At 40.1% G+C, this 15913-nt stretch overlaps 2 protein-coding genes across 7 annotated transcripts in view; one reads left to right on the top strand and one right to left on the bottom strand.

Moving 5' to 3' along the window:
• Positions 1-15913, top strand: part of Cenpp (centromere protein P) — a 235634-nt gene that overhangs the window by 150637 nt on the left and 69084 nt on the right. The window lies entirely within an intron of this gene.
• Positions 1-15913, bottom strand: part of Ecm2 (extracellular matrix protein 2) — a 32918-nt gene that overhangs the window by 2750 nt on the left and 14255 nt on the right. For 5 of the 6 annotated variants that reach the window (XM_046457737.2, XM_046457740.2, XM_046457738.2 and 2 more), the window contains 6 exons: positions 14843-15031; positions 12173-12721; positions 9859-9974; positions 7995-8130; positions 3786-3943; positions 922-1061 (listed from right to left, as the gene is read on the bottom strand). In XM_046457737.2, the coding sequence (XP_046313693.1) occupies positions 922-1061; positions 3786-3943; positions 7995-8130; positions 9859-9974; positions 12173-12721; positions 14843-15031 (1288 nt within the window). The remainder of the gene's footprint in view (positions 1-921; positions 1062-3785; positions 3944-7994; positions 8131-9858; positions 9975-12172; positions 12722-14842; positions 15032-15913) is intronic. The other variant, XM_046457742.2, reaches the window with a different exon arrangement.

Here is a 15913-nt window from a genome sequence, read left to right as displayed (position 1 = left end):
TGGCTCAGAGGAAGTGCACTTGCCTCACATGCACTGGGTTTGATCCTCAGCGCCACATAAAAATAAAATAAAGATATTGTATCCACCTATAACTAAAAAATAAATATTAAAAAAAGAAATTAATTAGAAAAAAAAGAGAGAGATGAAATCCAGGAGCCCTGGGCAAGAAAGTTTTTTGCTTGGGTTTTTTGTTTGTTTTTTACTTATTTTGTATTTCTCCCCACATTTTCATTTCACATTTGATTTGATGATGTGCCACACCTAGAACTTGGGATAAGACTGAGGAATCTAGAAGTTGTTACTCGTTAGAGCACCTGGGGAATATGCTGAATTCCTGGCTTGTACCAGGAGCCTCACCTGAGTCTTTTGGGGTTTCTGCCCATCTCTTTTCACTTAAGGAAGACTCCTCTACACACAGGGGCGTCAGGTACCCTCCAATTACCAGCAAAGGCCTCTTTTCATTTCTTTCCATTCCACCTCTGAACAACCTTTGTTTCAGAGGCTGTGCTACTTGTGGTACATTGTTCCAGGACATACCCAGCCTGTCCAGATCATCTGTGACATGCTGCCAAGGCTCACCCCAGCTGCCTCCTACTTACTTCACTGAGGGCTGCAGTGAGCCTGCTGATTCCTGTTCAGGAAGATGGATTCTACTCTCTGCTTCCATTGTTAGGCCAAAGAAAGAGAAAGTTTGGATAAAAGAAGGCAGTGAGGTACAGGAGGACCTCCTGGCAACCTGTGTAGAAGGCAGAGCTAGGGTGGCATTTGTGTGCTAGCAGCTCAGCATTTGGCATGCAATAGGGTGTCCAGTAGGCAGTAGTGATCCTAATACTAGTCATGTCATGAACAACTCTACAGAGTAATCAAACCTGGGGTAGGGTGAGAGCTCACTAAGAAAGTGAAGAGGTAGAATATACTTACTCTTGATTGATCCAGGCTAAAGGAGCAATCCTGTTTTCTTCTATGTTATTATAACGTAGTACAATCACATTAATCTTTCTGGTTTGATTAAAACAAATTTCAGTTATCTCTTCAATTTGGTTATTTTCCAAGTATAATTCCTATAATTAAGAGAAAAGACTTATTTTTCTTTCATTTGTGTTAGTTGATAAATATTCTCACTTTCAGAGACTAAAATTCTAATGAAGATTTCTTATTTAGTGTTATCTAAAGAGTTTTATTGCTCTTTCAAGTGAGTTCATACTTATAAGTTGTCCTATTTTATAACTAGTAAAATAAAAAGTACTGTCTATCCTGATTATGGAATTAAATGAATTTCATTTAATTTTTTAGCCATACTATGTTATAAAATATAGCATGCCACATTCTTATATAAAACTTTCTAATTTATAAAACTGATTCACAATATCTTATTTGTACTTCAAAGCTCCAGAAAGTAGGTGAAATTATTTATCTCCACTCACTAGTTAGGAACTTGAGCCTAGAGAGACAGCAATGCTTGCCCAAGGTCCAGAGCTGGTGCCCAAGAGGGGCTCGTCCTCCAGAACAGCTTCCCACGACCCCATGTGGTAATTAATTTTTTTAGGCTCATGTTTTTAGACTTATTTGAATTTAATTTAATTAAAAGTTAATTTTAATTAGTTAAGAGCCTTAATTTAGAACCAGCCAAGTTTGCTAGAGTTTGTTAGAACTATTAGTTTGATAGAGTTTGCTAGAACACTTTGTAAATTTTTTTTCTTTCTTTCTTTCTTTCTTTTTTTTTTTTTGTGTGTGTATGTGTGTGTGTGGTGCTGGGAATTGAACCCATGGCCTTGTGCATATCCTCAGACCCCAATTAGTAAATTTTTAATAGCTAGCTGTCTTCAAGATAAATTAGTTGGCATTGAAGGAGTTTTTAGCTAAAGGATATGAATTGTAAAATTCTTGTTTTCAACAGAATTCAGAAGAATTGGCATTACGTATTCATTGTAACTTTTCATCATGATAACTTTTCCGTTGTCATTTAATTCAGGTATTATTAAAGTAACTTGCAGCTTTTCACTTTTACCTTCATATGTATTAAGAGTGAACTAGATCATTGGTCCCCAAACTTGTCTGTACATTAGGATCACCTCATGAGTTTTTTAAAGTTTACAATTCATGGTTGAGGTTGTAGTTCAGTGGTAGAGCACTTGCCTTGCATATTTGAGGCACTGGTTTGGTCCTCAGCACCACATAAAAATAAATAAATAAATATATTGTGTCTATCTACAACTAAAAAAATGTTTTAAAAAAGTTAAATATACCTCAGTCAGGAACTAAGTCGTGGCATACCCATTCCTGTGCTGACAACTACAGCTATAGGAAAGAATGATGTGAGACACACTTCAGGGGTGGAATTGGGGGAGGCTGGCATGCAGCAGTGACTTAGGAAGGGTTTATGGTGTTTGCTTTGCACTTGTATGCTTGCATGCCCAGCGCTCCCAGGTAGGTCTCTTTGGAGAGAGAAGCCAGAATGAGATCAGGTATGGGAATGGGCACATTGTTCTTACATATCATCCAAGTTGTATGTGTTTTACCAATTGCATGGATTATCTATATAAAATTTTGATACTTAAGAAAATTATCAGGGTGTATTGGCACCTGCTTATAATCTCAATTAATTTGGGAGGCTGAAGTTGGAGGGTCCCAAGTTTGAGTCCAGCCTTGGCAACTTAATGAGACCCTGTCTCAAAATTTTTAAAAGTGCCAGGGTGTAGTTCAGAGGTAGAGTACTTGCTTAGCAAGTGCAAGACCCTGGATTCAATCCCCAGTAGTCCTTTCAAAGAAAAAAAATCTAAATTTCTACCCTGTTCTGTAAAGGATCTGACTTAGAATGTCTGAAATAGGTCCAAGAATCTATACATCTTAAGAACCCAGGTAATTCTGATGTAAAGCCAAGTGTCGGTAAATTCCAGTGTTACGTAACTACTAATTTCCAAACATCTCTTAGTTTGGAAATATGAGAAAGAGGGAAGGAGGTAGCCATGAAGTGACAATAGATGACCTTTTTCTGGCTCACTAGAGCCACTGCCAGGGTGAGCTCTATCCTGGGTTCTGATGGAATGATCATACAGTGTGGTAGAAACGAAGCTCAGATAAGAAACCTGACTTCTGGCTGGGTCTGTCAGTGTTTACAGACACTCTGGGTCCCAGTGTTCCTAATCTAAGAAATGAGGAGTGTTGACACTAACTGGCCATAGATGACCTAAGCCGCCCCCCCCCACCCACACACACACACACACAACACCAGCAGCAAGGAAACTGCACCTCTGGAAACTGCTGGGGAGGTGCTGCAAGGGTGAAATGAGGATGGGGCTCTGGGACTGGAGATGGTCACAAGACTGTTTTGATAGGGATCCATCAAAAATTTTAAGCTATAGAGTTGCTGGAATGATCAAAGCCTTTGCGGTTGCTATTCAGTCTGAGTATCTGTGATTCTATCTGCTGCTTGTGAGTGGAGACAGGAGGTCTATGAGTTTTGAGCTTCATCTGTGTTGAAATTCATGGTTCTTGTTTGGGATAGTTTAAGCTGTTTTGGGACTCAGAGTACCTTTTGGAAGTTGGGGTTTCTATTCATATTCTCAGTTCCCCTTCCTCATTCCCTCCAAGAGCTGTCAGCAGCATCATTTTTCACTTTTTTCAGGACATAGAAGCTCAGGTTATAGTGAATTCTGTATACAGCACCAAAACTCTACTGAGTTTAATGGATATCACCATAGTCTTTTAAGATTTATTGTTTGTTTTGTTGTATATTGTATTTAAAGTATAATACATTTAAAACATTAGAAGAAGAATAGTGGTACCTCAATAGAAGCAGGAAGACCCTGTGGTATAATTCTAAATTTATTTTTTCCCAGACGCAGATAAGATAGGCTCTTCAAAGATTTAAAAGCTAAAGGATTGACATTGATTTCACTGAGATTGTTTCCTTCCAATTCTAAGGTGACCAGTTGATTTAAGTCTACAAAAAAATAAAGTTATCAGGATATTTCAATAATTTTTTAAACTATGCAGTTTGGTCTAGAATTATAAGCTCAGGAGAGTTGCTTGTCTAGCCTGCATAAGGCCCTGGGTTCCATCTCTAACACCACCACCACCACCACCCCCCAAAAAAAGGAAAAAGAAATACCAGTATTATACCATGCATGTGAAAAATTTAGTTTATTCAGAGTGTGTAGTTTCTTTATCTTTGCCCCCCGCCCCGCCTTTCCAAAGTACTTCACATATCTCAAATGCACCATTCAAGCAGGGCAAAAGGCATGGTCCAGAAAAGAAATGACTCTAGTGCTATACATTACAAATATGTATAAGGAACAGAAGCAAAAGGGGGTAGGAGGAGGAAGAAGGCAGGGAGAGAGTCAGAGTTGTCTACAGAGGCTGCACTGATCAAGCAGGAATTTGAAATTCAGGTGGGCAAGGAGTAGAAAGTCATGTAAGATCATTGGAAGCATTTGCAGAGACATGTAGGTATGAATTGGCAGCATGATAGTAAAGGGTTGATGAAGGATTCCTTTTTCCAGGAAAAAGAAAGCAACCTTCTTTCCCTGGAAAACCCTCAAAATCTCTGAGCAAGGGAGTTAGAAATAAAGCAGAGCAGTAAATTCCCATCGTAGTTATTCACTTATTGGCGCAGAGTGCAGCCAAATGGAAGTTTTGAAAGAAAGATGATGAAAGAATTCTCCACGCATCCAGATTGAGCTACCAAGAAAGGCCTTTATACAAACAAGTCTTTTCTACACTGTTTCTAGTGGCCTCAGGAGTGGTACCATCCAGGTCAATTGGACATGTGGCACTGGATCACACCACTCAACAGTGACATACCCAGAGGAATCTGAGTCAGAGATTCAGGGCATGGTCAAGATTCCCAGAATAGGGATGTTTTCCTGTTAAACTCCTGTCATGGGTCTTGCACCAAATGTCCTGTGCAATCCATTCCTACATTTAGGCAGCAGCAAGAGTAGGGACAGTGAATGCTGGAAGAGAAAGAAGTACAGATTCGAGTGGGATGGAAGTGGTAAGATTTGGGGTTAAAAAGATTTAGATAAAAGTGGGAGAAGCTTGTACACTGAAACACGCTCAGGCGAAGGGCCCAGTGGTGAGCTGGGGCTGGGGGCTTCACCCTGCAATGGGCTATGGGCAATGGGGTAAAGTTGGTCCTCTGGGAGAAGTACTCTGGAACAGGCCTTTGTTCTCTAGGTGCAAGTCTGGCTCCCGTTCTCTAGGCTCAGGAGAAAGGCCTGGGTGGCATGGCAAAAGCCACGTGGTAAACTGGTGGTGGAGCTCAAGATCAGTTGAAGCCAAGAATCTGCAATAAGAGGATATATTTCCTCATATTTTCCTATTTCCAAAACTAAAGGTACCAATAAGCCAACATTTCTCTTGTACATAGGTGAGATATTTTAAACGGTGAAAGTTTTCCATTAAAAAGTAGGTAACAAGGGGACTGACAGTCATGCGTGACCTCCTGAGAGAAACAGGCAAATGCACAACACTGTGTGTGTGTATAGCAACAAGATGGAGTTAGAGGACGTTTCTGGTTGATGTTGAAAAGGGATTTGTGAGCAGGAACTAGGCAGAGGTAAGAAGACCTTTGTTTTGGGTGAGGTGCCATGACCTGTTGTGGACAAGGTGACATGTCAGTGTTAATGGTGGCCTACAGGAAACCTGAGTGATGGTGCTTTGTTCGTTCTGGTTGCTAGTCAAGACAGGAATGTTTCTGAAGCATGCCCAGTTTCCCATTGCCCCTCCTCTTCCTTTCATTGTTCTCCCTCAATTGTTGACCTTCTCTTTCTCCTCAGTGTGTGCACACATCTGCGGTGATCTCCCCACACCTCACGTGGTAGGCACATTCATCCTCGTGTGTTCACCTGCCCTGCACCCTTATCATATGCCTGCCTCAGTTGTCATAGCACCTAGAATCAGCCTGTCTCTTCATGTCTTTTATGTGCTGTCTTCTATTCCTGGACTGCTCTCCTCCCCACTTCTCTGGAACTATAATCTGCCATAAGTGGGAAGATGCCAGAGAGGGATGCTGGGAGAGCAAGAGCCACCTCAGGCCAAGCAAGGGGCCCTCACACAGGCAGCTGCATCTTGGAACTGGGTAGAGCTGTGCTTGGGCCCACCTGCCCATTGTCAGCCCGCCCTACCGTCCAGAGCAGCAGGCCTCACAGGGGCAAGGGAGGACCTGGATCCATGGATCCAGCACCACAGTAGGTTAAAGATACAGCCCACCCAGGAAGTACAAGAAGGTTTTCTGGGCAAGAGCAATGCAGAAAGCTTCCTTTCTTGCCACCTGTGTGGGATCAATGCCATGTCCATGCTTCAAGTATGAGATAGGGTAGGCAGCCAGTTCTCCCTGGACTACACATCAACACATCAACACTGGGAATATAGAAGCTTTAGTGTGCGAGGGAGAAAAGTTCACTGAGAAGAAGTTCCAGGGATATAGGAGAGTGCCTTCAAAATAAGGACTTATGTTTTATCTTGTCGTGTGACAGTAATGCTAGAAATGTGAACCCACGTGGCGTTCCTAAGTAGCCTGTCAGTATTCTTGGTCTAAATTTCATGTTCCCTTCAGTCTAACGAAGCAGTTAGAAATTAAATTTTCCAATGTCTTCTCCTTATGACAAAGCCCATCAAAATTTGTGCTTATTAATGTTTTTCATGTGTACCCTGAAATCCATCTGGAAATTGAGCATTTCCATAACTTCATTATCCTCAGATTTGGCAAGTCTTATGATTAGTTTTCTCATCACCAGAAGTGTTTTGTTTCTATAAAATTTTGGGGGAGCTGAAGGAAATAGAAGGATGGTATTATTCCTTTAAATGCTTGACTTATCAACATTTACATTTAAATATGTTTTAAATTAAGTTAGCAGCAAGTGTTGAGTACTTCAGGAGTTAGGCTAAATGGGAAACTGAAAGAAAACTTAAGCAGTCTTTGTCTTAAGGAAGCATGCCGTCTAACCAAAGGTGTCAGAGTATGTGAAAAGTAGAGTATAACCAAGCCTCTTCTGTACAGCCCCATTGTGCCAACTTTGGCTACCTCACCAAGTCCAGAAAAAGCAGCAGAGCATCACAGCTGGTTCAAATGCACCTCACCAAAGTCCATCCATCAGAAAGCTGGGCCTCTGTGCAGCCTGGTTCCACATACCATGGAGTGAGGACATGGCAAGACCCTAGTACTGGCCCACGCACCCTCAGAAACAAAGCCAGGGTTGCTGCGGGAGGTGCACTGCCTTCATTCCAGCAGCACTTCAGCCTCATACTATGTCCACTTACTCCTGCTTCATACATAATTCTTGTGTGATTGGACTCCGGTTTCAACACCAAACAGAGAACCAAAATATGCAGTATTGTGGGAGGTATTAGTGCAGCCCTTCAGATAGTAGGGATTTGTCAGAGAGTTACTGTATTATGAATGATGAGAACCTGGGATCAATGAGAGAATTTTTTTTTTCTTTTTGGTACAGGGGATCTAAGCTGGGGCTCTGTACACCGAGCTCCAGCTCGCTTCCTTTTATTTCCCCCCAGACAGTGTCACTAAATTGCTAAGACTGGCCTCAACCTTGTGATCCTCATGCCTAAGCCTCCCGAGTCACTAGGATTACCTCCATGTGCCACTGTGTCTGGCTACTTTTATTTATTTACTTATTTAAGACAACAGACAGTTAAAGTATACTTTAAGATTAAGTTTACCAGAGGCTGGAGTTGTTGCTCAGTGGTAGACCATTTGTCTCACATGTGTGAGGCACTAGGTTTCATCCTTAGCACTATATAAATAAATAAAAATAAGTAAACGGTATTGTGTCCATATACAACTAAAAATATTTTAAAAATAAAAAGGCTAAGTTTTACCAATCAAAAGTGGTGGCCACTGATGGTCAACTGAAATGATAAAGTGACCTAATTTTTTTTCTAGTTATATACTTGACAATACTATAAATCAGATTTCTATACAACAGTGGAAGAAAGGTTTTAAGGAAACGTAAAAAAAAAAAAATGTTAAATACCTGATAAACTTTCTTCATCAATAGCCTGAAGATTGTTCTCATTGATTTTAAGTTCTTCTAATGTAGATGGTAGTTCTGAAGGAATTCGTACCAAATTATTTCCATCCATATTCAGACGTGTTAACTTCTTCAAAAGCTACAAAAGCAGATCTCAAAATTACCATTTTATCTCGTCAAATTTATACAGTAATGTATCTCACATAATGGTGAGATACATTACTGTATCTTTATTTTAAAGTAGGGACTAAGTTTTACAATTCTGCACTTCCTTAGGCTTAAGCAGTGATGTCCAGGCCACACCCCATTCCCCTGCCAAGTAACAGCATTGATTATCAAGCATTTGCAGCAGGCTGCATTTGATGACTCGTATTCTACTCACACATATTACAGCTTTAGAAAGCTACTATATCTAAAGGGTCAGTTGTATTTTGTTGAGGTCTGAGGTGTTCACCTTCACAGCAAGAGACAGAAATTTTTTTGTAAGTCATACAATACTGTGAATCTTTTGTGGATACTAACAGGACAGTGATTCTTATCTTTTTAACATATTTATAAAATTCAGTTTCCAAACTCTGGTAATATTTATGTTAGAAAAGGGGTCATAAAATAGCACTAATTACTGTGAAAAGTTTTCAAAACAAAGCACAACAAATGTCACAAGCTATTCATGTATGGTACCCAAACAACTGACCTCTGAAAAAGCATGTTTCCACATTTGTAGTTGCGTACCTCTTGGACAAACCTCGCCTGCAACCTCCAAAAGCAGAGTACTGAAATTGGGTAAATTTTAGTGAAGCCACATGGAATAATTCTCTTCTCCATTGATCATACTCAAATTGCAGCAGTTTTGGAACAGCACAGAAAATCTCAAAGCAAGAAATCTTGCTTTGATCAAGAAATCTCTTGATCAAGTATAGGAAATGTGTGGGGCAGGGGGGACACAGCTCAATGATAGAGTGCTTGCCTAGTATGTGTAAGGCCCTGGGTTCAAACCCCAGCATCACAGGGCAGGGGGTATGAAGAAAATGAGTGAAGGGGAGAGAGAGACAGAGGAAAGAGAATTAGTTTTTATTTATACACAAAATCCTTTTCCTCTCTTGCTTCTATTTTTTGTTTTCCTGAAATTCCTTGATCTTCTCCTTTTTTAAAAAAAAATTTACTCAAATCTGTTCCGTTTAAATATTTGCTGTACTATTTCCTATCATTTCTTTTTCCCTCCTCTTTTCCAACCTATCCCATGCTAATTTGTTCTAAACCCATTTATTTTTCCAGAACCCACTCTGCCAAAGTATCCTCCATCAGATTTTGCCCACGCACAAAAATAAGAAAGCAATAGCTTGCTGACCTGAAAATGTTAATAGAGTTTCCAGATGAGCACTCATTTGTTCCTAGACAATACTTTATATACTAAGGGATCAGATTTCAACATGTTTCCAGCTATTTGGGGAGAAACTAGTTCATAAATTCAAAATATTAGTTATGTCACTGATGTTATTGCTGGTGTTCTTAGGGTAAGACTATGAATATATAAACCAACAAACTGTATTCAAGAGAAACTTAAATGCGATTTAGGGACATCAGAGAGGAAATTTTTTAAAAAATAATTTTTTTAAATACTTTAGTTGCAGATGGACACAATGCCTTTATTTTAATTATTTTTATGTGGTGTTGAGGATTGAACTCAGTGCCTCACTTGTGCTAGGCAAATGCTCTACTACTGAGCCACAACCCTAGCCCAGGAAACTTTTTTTAATGTAGAAGAAAACTACCAATTAAAACTTTGCTTTTTCTCCCTTACCCACTCCACCAACAGCCAGTGCAAGTCCACATAGATTGTTATTCACAAATTGGAGCATGTGATTACCTTGAATGCTTTTGGGCCTATTCCTGAAGAGGTTATATTATTTTTGCTTAGATCAAGCCTTTCCAAATTCGGTAATCCATTAAATGCTTCATCCGGGATGGAGGTGATGGAATTCCCTAGGACACACAGCAGTTGTGTTAGGCCCATGTGCACATACATACATGTTAACATGTGTAAGGGGTGTATGCATGCATGCATGTACATGGTTATTGATTATCTGAAGGAGAAAGCAATGTGCAGAACAAGGACAGAAAATATATAAACAAATACATGTTCACAGTAATAACTAGACAATTCAACATAATCAGAATTTTCTCTCAAAAGTTCATAATGGTCAATACTTCATGTTTCACATGACTCTGATTAAGACAGCCAGAATGCAGTCTGCTGGATAATATTGGTAGCATTCTGCATCTACAACAAAAGTATGTTTCTGCAAGGTTATATAGAAACTGATTTTTTCTTTTTCATATTTTTTCATTTCTGTTTTGGAAATGGACTGGCAACATGTTACTATTTTTATCCAAGAAATCACAGGCAAGTCACTAACTTCCTGTAAGCATGTTTCCTTCTTTGTATAAGAAGCCTGGGAAGGAGGCTGGAGCTTCCTGGGGCTAGAGCTCAGTGGCAGAGTGCTTGCCTAGCACATGTAAGTCACTGGATTCTATCCTTAACACCACATTAAAAACAAACAAATAAAATAAAGGCATTCTGTCCATCTACAAATACAAAAAAAACTTAAGGAAAAAAAAAAGCCTGGGAAGATCATCTCTCAGACCACACCCCTCAACCTAATGCTATCCTCTGTTTTCATTCTACTTCAGTTTGATAAGTTTTTGTTGATAAGTTTTTGTTTTGACATTTAGTTAAGTATGGTAGTGACCCTTCAGAAATAATACATTCTATAAAAACCATATGATGACCTGCTTGTAAAACCTAGATAGGATGGTCCAGCATGGGTTGTTCATCCTTCCCAAGACTTTGAACTTTCACAAATTGGGTTTTCTTAGGGCAGTCCATACTTGGCATGTAGCCTGCAGGAGGAGGGGCCTTAGTGGGCATGAGAGGAATTTTTGAGGTGGTCATATGAAAGTGGGATGAAAGCCTGTGTCAGGGAGGCTATGGAAGCTATCTATAACAGGACTCTGCCAGTGTCAAAGGTGTTAGCAGAGTCCTATTGCAGATAGCCGTCCCTGCACAAACATTACACTCATTAGATCCCCTCATTCCTGATTCCTCAGGACCACCCCTAGTGTGTCCCATCAGCCAGTCTCTCACAACTGGTCTTGATGTTCTTCCACTCTGAACCTGTCTGGTGGCTCTCTGGGCAAGATCTGTATACCACATTCCCACTGAAATGGCTAAAGTGAGTGGAAACAACTGACACTAGTGCTGGCAGGTGGTGGAGCCTCGGGAACTCTCCAACACTTCTGGGGCAAATGGTGTGGCCAGTTGGAGTTGGGCAGTTTCTTACTAAGTTAAATGTGAATTTGCCACATTGCTCAGCACTTCAGCTCCTGGACATAACCCCAGAGAAATAAAGACTCAAGTCCATACAATCATCTGTATGTGGATGTTTAGAGCAACTTTGTATATAAGCACTCCACTAGAAACACCGGCTGTTCCCCAGCTGGCCACTGGTTCATCCATACAATGAAACATTGCTCAGCAATAAGGAAGGACTGGCCAGGCACAGTGGGGCACTGTGACTTGGAAGGCTGAGGCAGGAGAATTGCAAGTTAGAAGCCAGTCTCTGTAATTTATCGAGACTCTGTCTCAAAAAGGGATGGGGATGTAGCTCAGTGGTAGAACAACCTAGGTTCAATTCCCAATACCATGAAAAAGAAAAGAAAAAGCCCGACTGAAAACTGTGCAATTTCATTTATGTGACATTCTGTAAAAGCCAAAGATATGGGGACAGAAAACAGATCAGTTTTTTTTTTAATGAGATAGAGACACGAAGAATTTTGAGGAGTGATGGAAATATTCTATATCTTAATTATGGTGGTATTTATATAACTGTATGTATTTGTTGAAACTATAGAACTAGACACTAAAATAAGTTTTACCATACATAAATTATACCTCATTAAAAGTGACTTTTTTTAAAAGATCCATGGAAAAACATCATTTGGTTTGAAGTTTGCTTTCCACCTAACTGAGCTGTTCTATGGTGAGCATCTGTCTTCTGCGCAGAACACATGTGTGATGAAATTAGTCTCTATGATGAAATTAAAATGTAAAACATGCGTTGAGCAGTGAGAGTCACCATTTACATCTAAAGCACAAAATAAAACAAGTCAACATCTCTTACCAAGGAGCTCCAGACTTGTTATCTCTGGTGCTGTGAGTGGTGGGATGTGGCTGAGGGCTGTGTGGACACAGCTGATGGTCCTGTAGGACAGGGAGCAGCTGCTGGGCAGGCGAGGCTTGCCTCTACGGGGAGCAGCAGTGGCGAACCGGGAGGGCAGGCGGAACACATCTCCTCTCACAGCATCTTCCTCTTCTTCCTCCTCTCCTTCCTCTTCATTCTCCTCTTCCTCCTCCTCCTCCCCCCTTCCATGGTAGAGCCACGGGTGTGCTGGCCTCCCCTCCCCAGGGCTTGGCTTCCTCCGTCTCCTGCTTTCCTCCTCACTGTGAAACGTACCCTGGTCTCGGGGTCCAGCAATCTCTTCCTGGTGCCCATTCTCTTTAACTTCTTCATCCTCCTCAGATTCAAGTGCTTCTTTTCTGAATACTTGGTCCATTTCCACCTGAGGAGGTGGCTTATGAAGTATATTGGTAGGTTCTGTTTGTTCTGAAGAATCACCAGAAAATTCATTTCTATCATTTAACGCTTTACCACTGAGTAGGGAATAGGAGACTAATGACCACGCAAGAGCAGGTAGCAGGGGCAAGTTGAGGATGTTAATAAAAGGAAAAAATCATAATGAAAATGAGGTTAGTAAATATTATTCCCTCCAATATTTGAGTGCCACTTTGAAATTTTTTCTTGAAAAAATTTAACCATAATTTTATTTCTGTTTTGGAAGATCTATACATTTTTTTTGGGGGGGATGGGTCTTAGTACTAGTTTCTACATTAGATAACTTAACACTTATTTTGGCTAGAATTTAACACTATCTGGTGACTGAAGAGGGAATAATATTGCCACGTGATGCAAAGTGGAAAGTAATGCTGTTGTGATATTGTGATATGATCAGATGTGATTCCTTTATAATAGATACTGTTCCATTAATTGGAGCTATTGATAATGTAAGAATTTATAGCCTGCTATCAGATATTTATTTTAAAAGGTGAAACTTACATGTTTTACTTGCTTATAGTTTTTATTTATAGATTTATTATTATTTTCATCCAATTTTCTTTTAGCTCCGTGGGCCTGATGGGATGCACTGAAATTCAGAATTATAGACAGAAAATTCTCTTTTGGGGGGCTAGGGAGAACTTGCCTAGCATGTGCAAGACCCAGGGTTCAAGCCTCAATACTGCAAATTAAAGAAAGAAAAAGTTCTCTCTGTCTTTTCTGGACTCTGTATAAATCAGTTTTATCATCAAGGATGTCCTGGCCCTAAGTGGTATTGTTTTAAGTTAGACATCTGCACAGGAGTGCTGCTCATCATTCCATGAAGGTGAGAGAAGGATCATAGCAAACAGATCTACACTTGTATTTAGTTTTATATCTTTGGCAGGAAGTGAAGAAGACGTGACGTAGGTTTTAGATTCAGTCTTACCCTTAAGAGTTCTAAGGAAAAGTGAGTTCACAGTGCCTAGGTTTTCATCCATCAAAATTTATAAATTAATCATCTCTCTTCTTTCACATAATACTATATACAAACTACCCCTAAAAAGAACTCAGAAAATATAATCACTTGGAAAAATTACTTGTGGTATTAATTCAGCATATATTATAAAGTCAGTTATTTTTTCACATCTCTAACAAAGCATGTAGAAGGAGAATAGGAAAAAGTAAGGGAAGTGAAAGCTATCATATTGAAGCATTTAAAATCCTTCCTGTATATCCAAGTTTATTTTTCCAAAATAACTACAACATTTCAAAAGTACTCCATGTCCTTTGAAAAGTGTCTGAGAATTTCTGGATCTTGCCCTATAGACCTTGTATTTCACTCCAAGGAATCATTTTCATTAAACACTTTTATTTTCTAACATTTTTCACAAAGCATGTTTTAGTAAGTAATTGGCAGGGTGAAACAAAATACAATTCCTAAATATTCTAAAGTTCGTGTTGGCAAGACTTTTATAGATACTTACTTTGTGAATAACTGTGTGCTTCTGTAGGAGCACTCTGTCGGGGTTATAGAAAAGAGAAAATGTCTCTATCGCTCCCTCTCAAATTATTTAAAAAGTGCTTGTTTCTTTTTACAAGTCATTGACTTGGCTTTTCTCACAAGAGGACTGGACCTTCCTCCAAAGGACCTCTACATGGTTAGGTACCAGCCTCACTGGAGAGGGGTCAGTGAGGATCTAAGAAAACTGCTCCACACAAAACCTGTATTTCCCTGGAGATTACTCAGGCCATGAAGCAGGTTCCTGTGCTGCCCTGGAGTGTTTGGGAATAGCCAGGAGACTTGAAGCTTTGTTCTCATGACTTCAGTATCTTCATTTGAAATGATAACTGTACCCATGGTGAGTTGGATTAAGTGAGATAATGCCTGTACAGATCAGACCGAAGTGCTTAATTCATAATAACCCATGGTCTACTGTAAAAATTCTGTAACTGTATGTTTAAAGCTAGAAGTCACATGTGGAATGTAGTCTGGTCCTACTCTAATAGAGTCACAGTCATGATGTTCTATACCCTGCCTACACACTTCCTAAGACTCTGTGTTTATCAGCACTGTGCCTTATTTTAAGTAGGCTGATAGCTAGTTCATCATCACTTACAGCTTAAAGTAGTGACAAAATAAAAACAAGTAGAAGTTAAAGACACACGTGATGTTTTGTTTTGGCTAAATCTCTATACCAGTATCAGTGCAGACGGGGCAGCATTCCCCTTCAGGTACAACAGTGTGGGGGCACATCTGGGGGTGGCACATGGTTTCATCACAGAGCACTTTTCCATCTGAGCAGAGACAGGTGGTGCAGGGCTCAGGAGACCATACAGCTTTGTTGTACATAGTCATGCCCTTTACCAAGCAGTGTCCCTTTTTTCCTAGAAGAGAATAATAACACATTTAAATTTCTTAAGTAGTTACCAGCATTTGTGAATGGACGAGGGCACAATGTGAAGTCAAATTGATATAACCGGCCAAGAGCAGAATCTGTGTGCACACGGTAAACATTTGTACACAGGGTAAAAAGGGCCTCTGAAATGTTTTTCACTGGCTCTCTCTTCAGCTGCTTTCACTAAGCCTCTGAAAATGATCTCCCTATGGTAACTTGACTGTGAACCACACATTCAGCCTGTCTTTCAGGATAGGCTAAGTTACAGAAGGAACAACCTCTAAATCTCAGTTGTTTCTTGTTCAATTTGACAACAAGCAGGCTTCCCAGATTGCCACAGTGATAAGAAAGAGGTTGAAAATCACACTTGAGTTCCAAGTGTCTAATCGTACTGGCCAAAGCAAATTGTGTGGCTATATCTAACTTCAGAGGGGGAAGCAGTGCAGTTCTATGGCATCCCCAGAGAGCTGGAACAGCGCCAGTAACCACCCACATCCCATGCTTGTGAATGTAAACACAGGAAAGGTGAAACAGACAGCCTGTTTCTGTGGACATCTCAGTAAGATATTGCAGCTGTCTCTTTTCCAGTTCTTTTATTATTCAAATAAAATTTGCATACCATAATAGTTGCCCTTTTAAAGTGCACAGTGCAGTGGTTTTTAGTATATTCACTCTGTACCTATGCTTGTCCACTTATCTGCAACCCTGTATCAGCTAGCTGTAATAGAGAATATTAAGGAATATTTTCTTTCCACCCCAGGTATCATTGCTTATGCCTCTCCTCCATCTGAGCCACTGTCCTCAAATTCTACCCCTAGATAAGCTCTCACTGGTCTCCTCTTTACCCAACCCCTGCCACTGTCTCAGCCCA

The sequence above is a fragment of the Marmota monax genome, unplaced genomic scaffold (assembly GCF_021218885.2).
Source record: "Marmota monax isolate L192 unplaced genomic scaffold, Marmota_monax_Labrador192_F-V1.1 WCK01_AAM20220418_F8-fsc00231, whole genome shotgun sequence".
Taxonomy (NCBI): domain Eukaryota; kingdom Metazoa; phylum Chordata; class Mammalia; order Rodentia; family Sciuridae; genus Marmota; species Marmota monax.
Note: the sequence above shows the minus strand (reverse complement) of the source record. Positions and strands in the feature narration are given on the sequence as shown.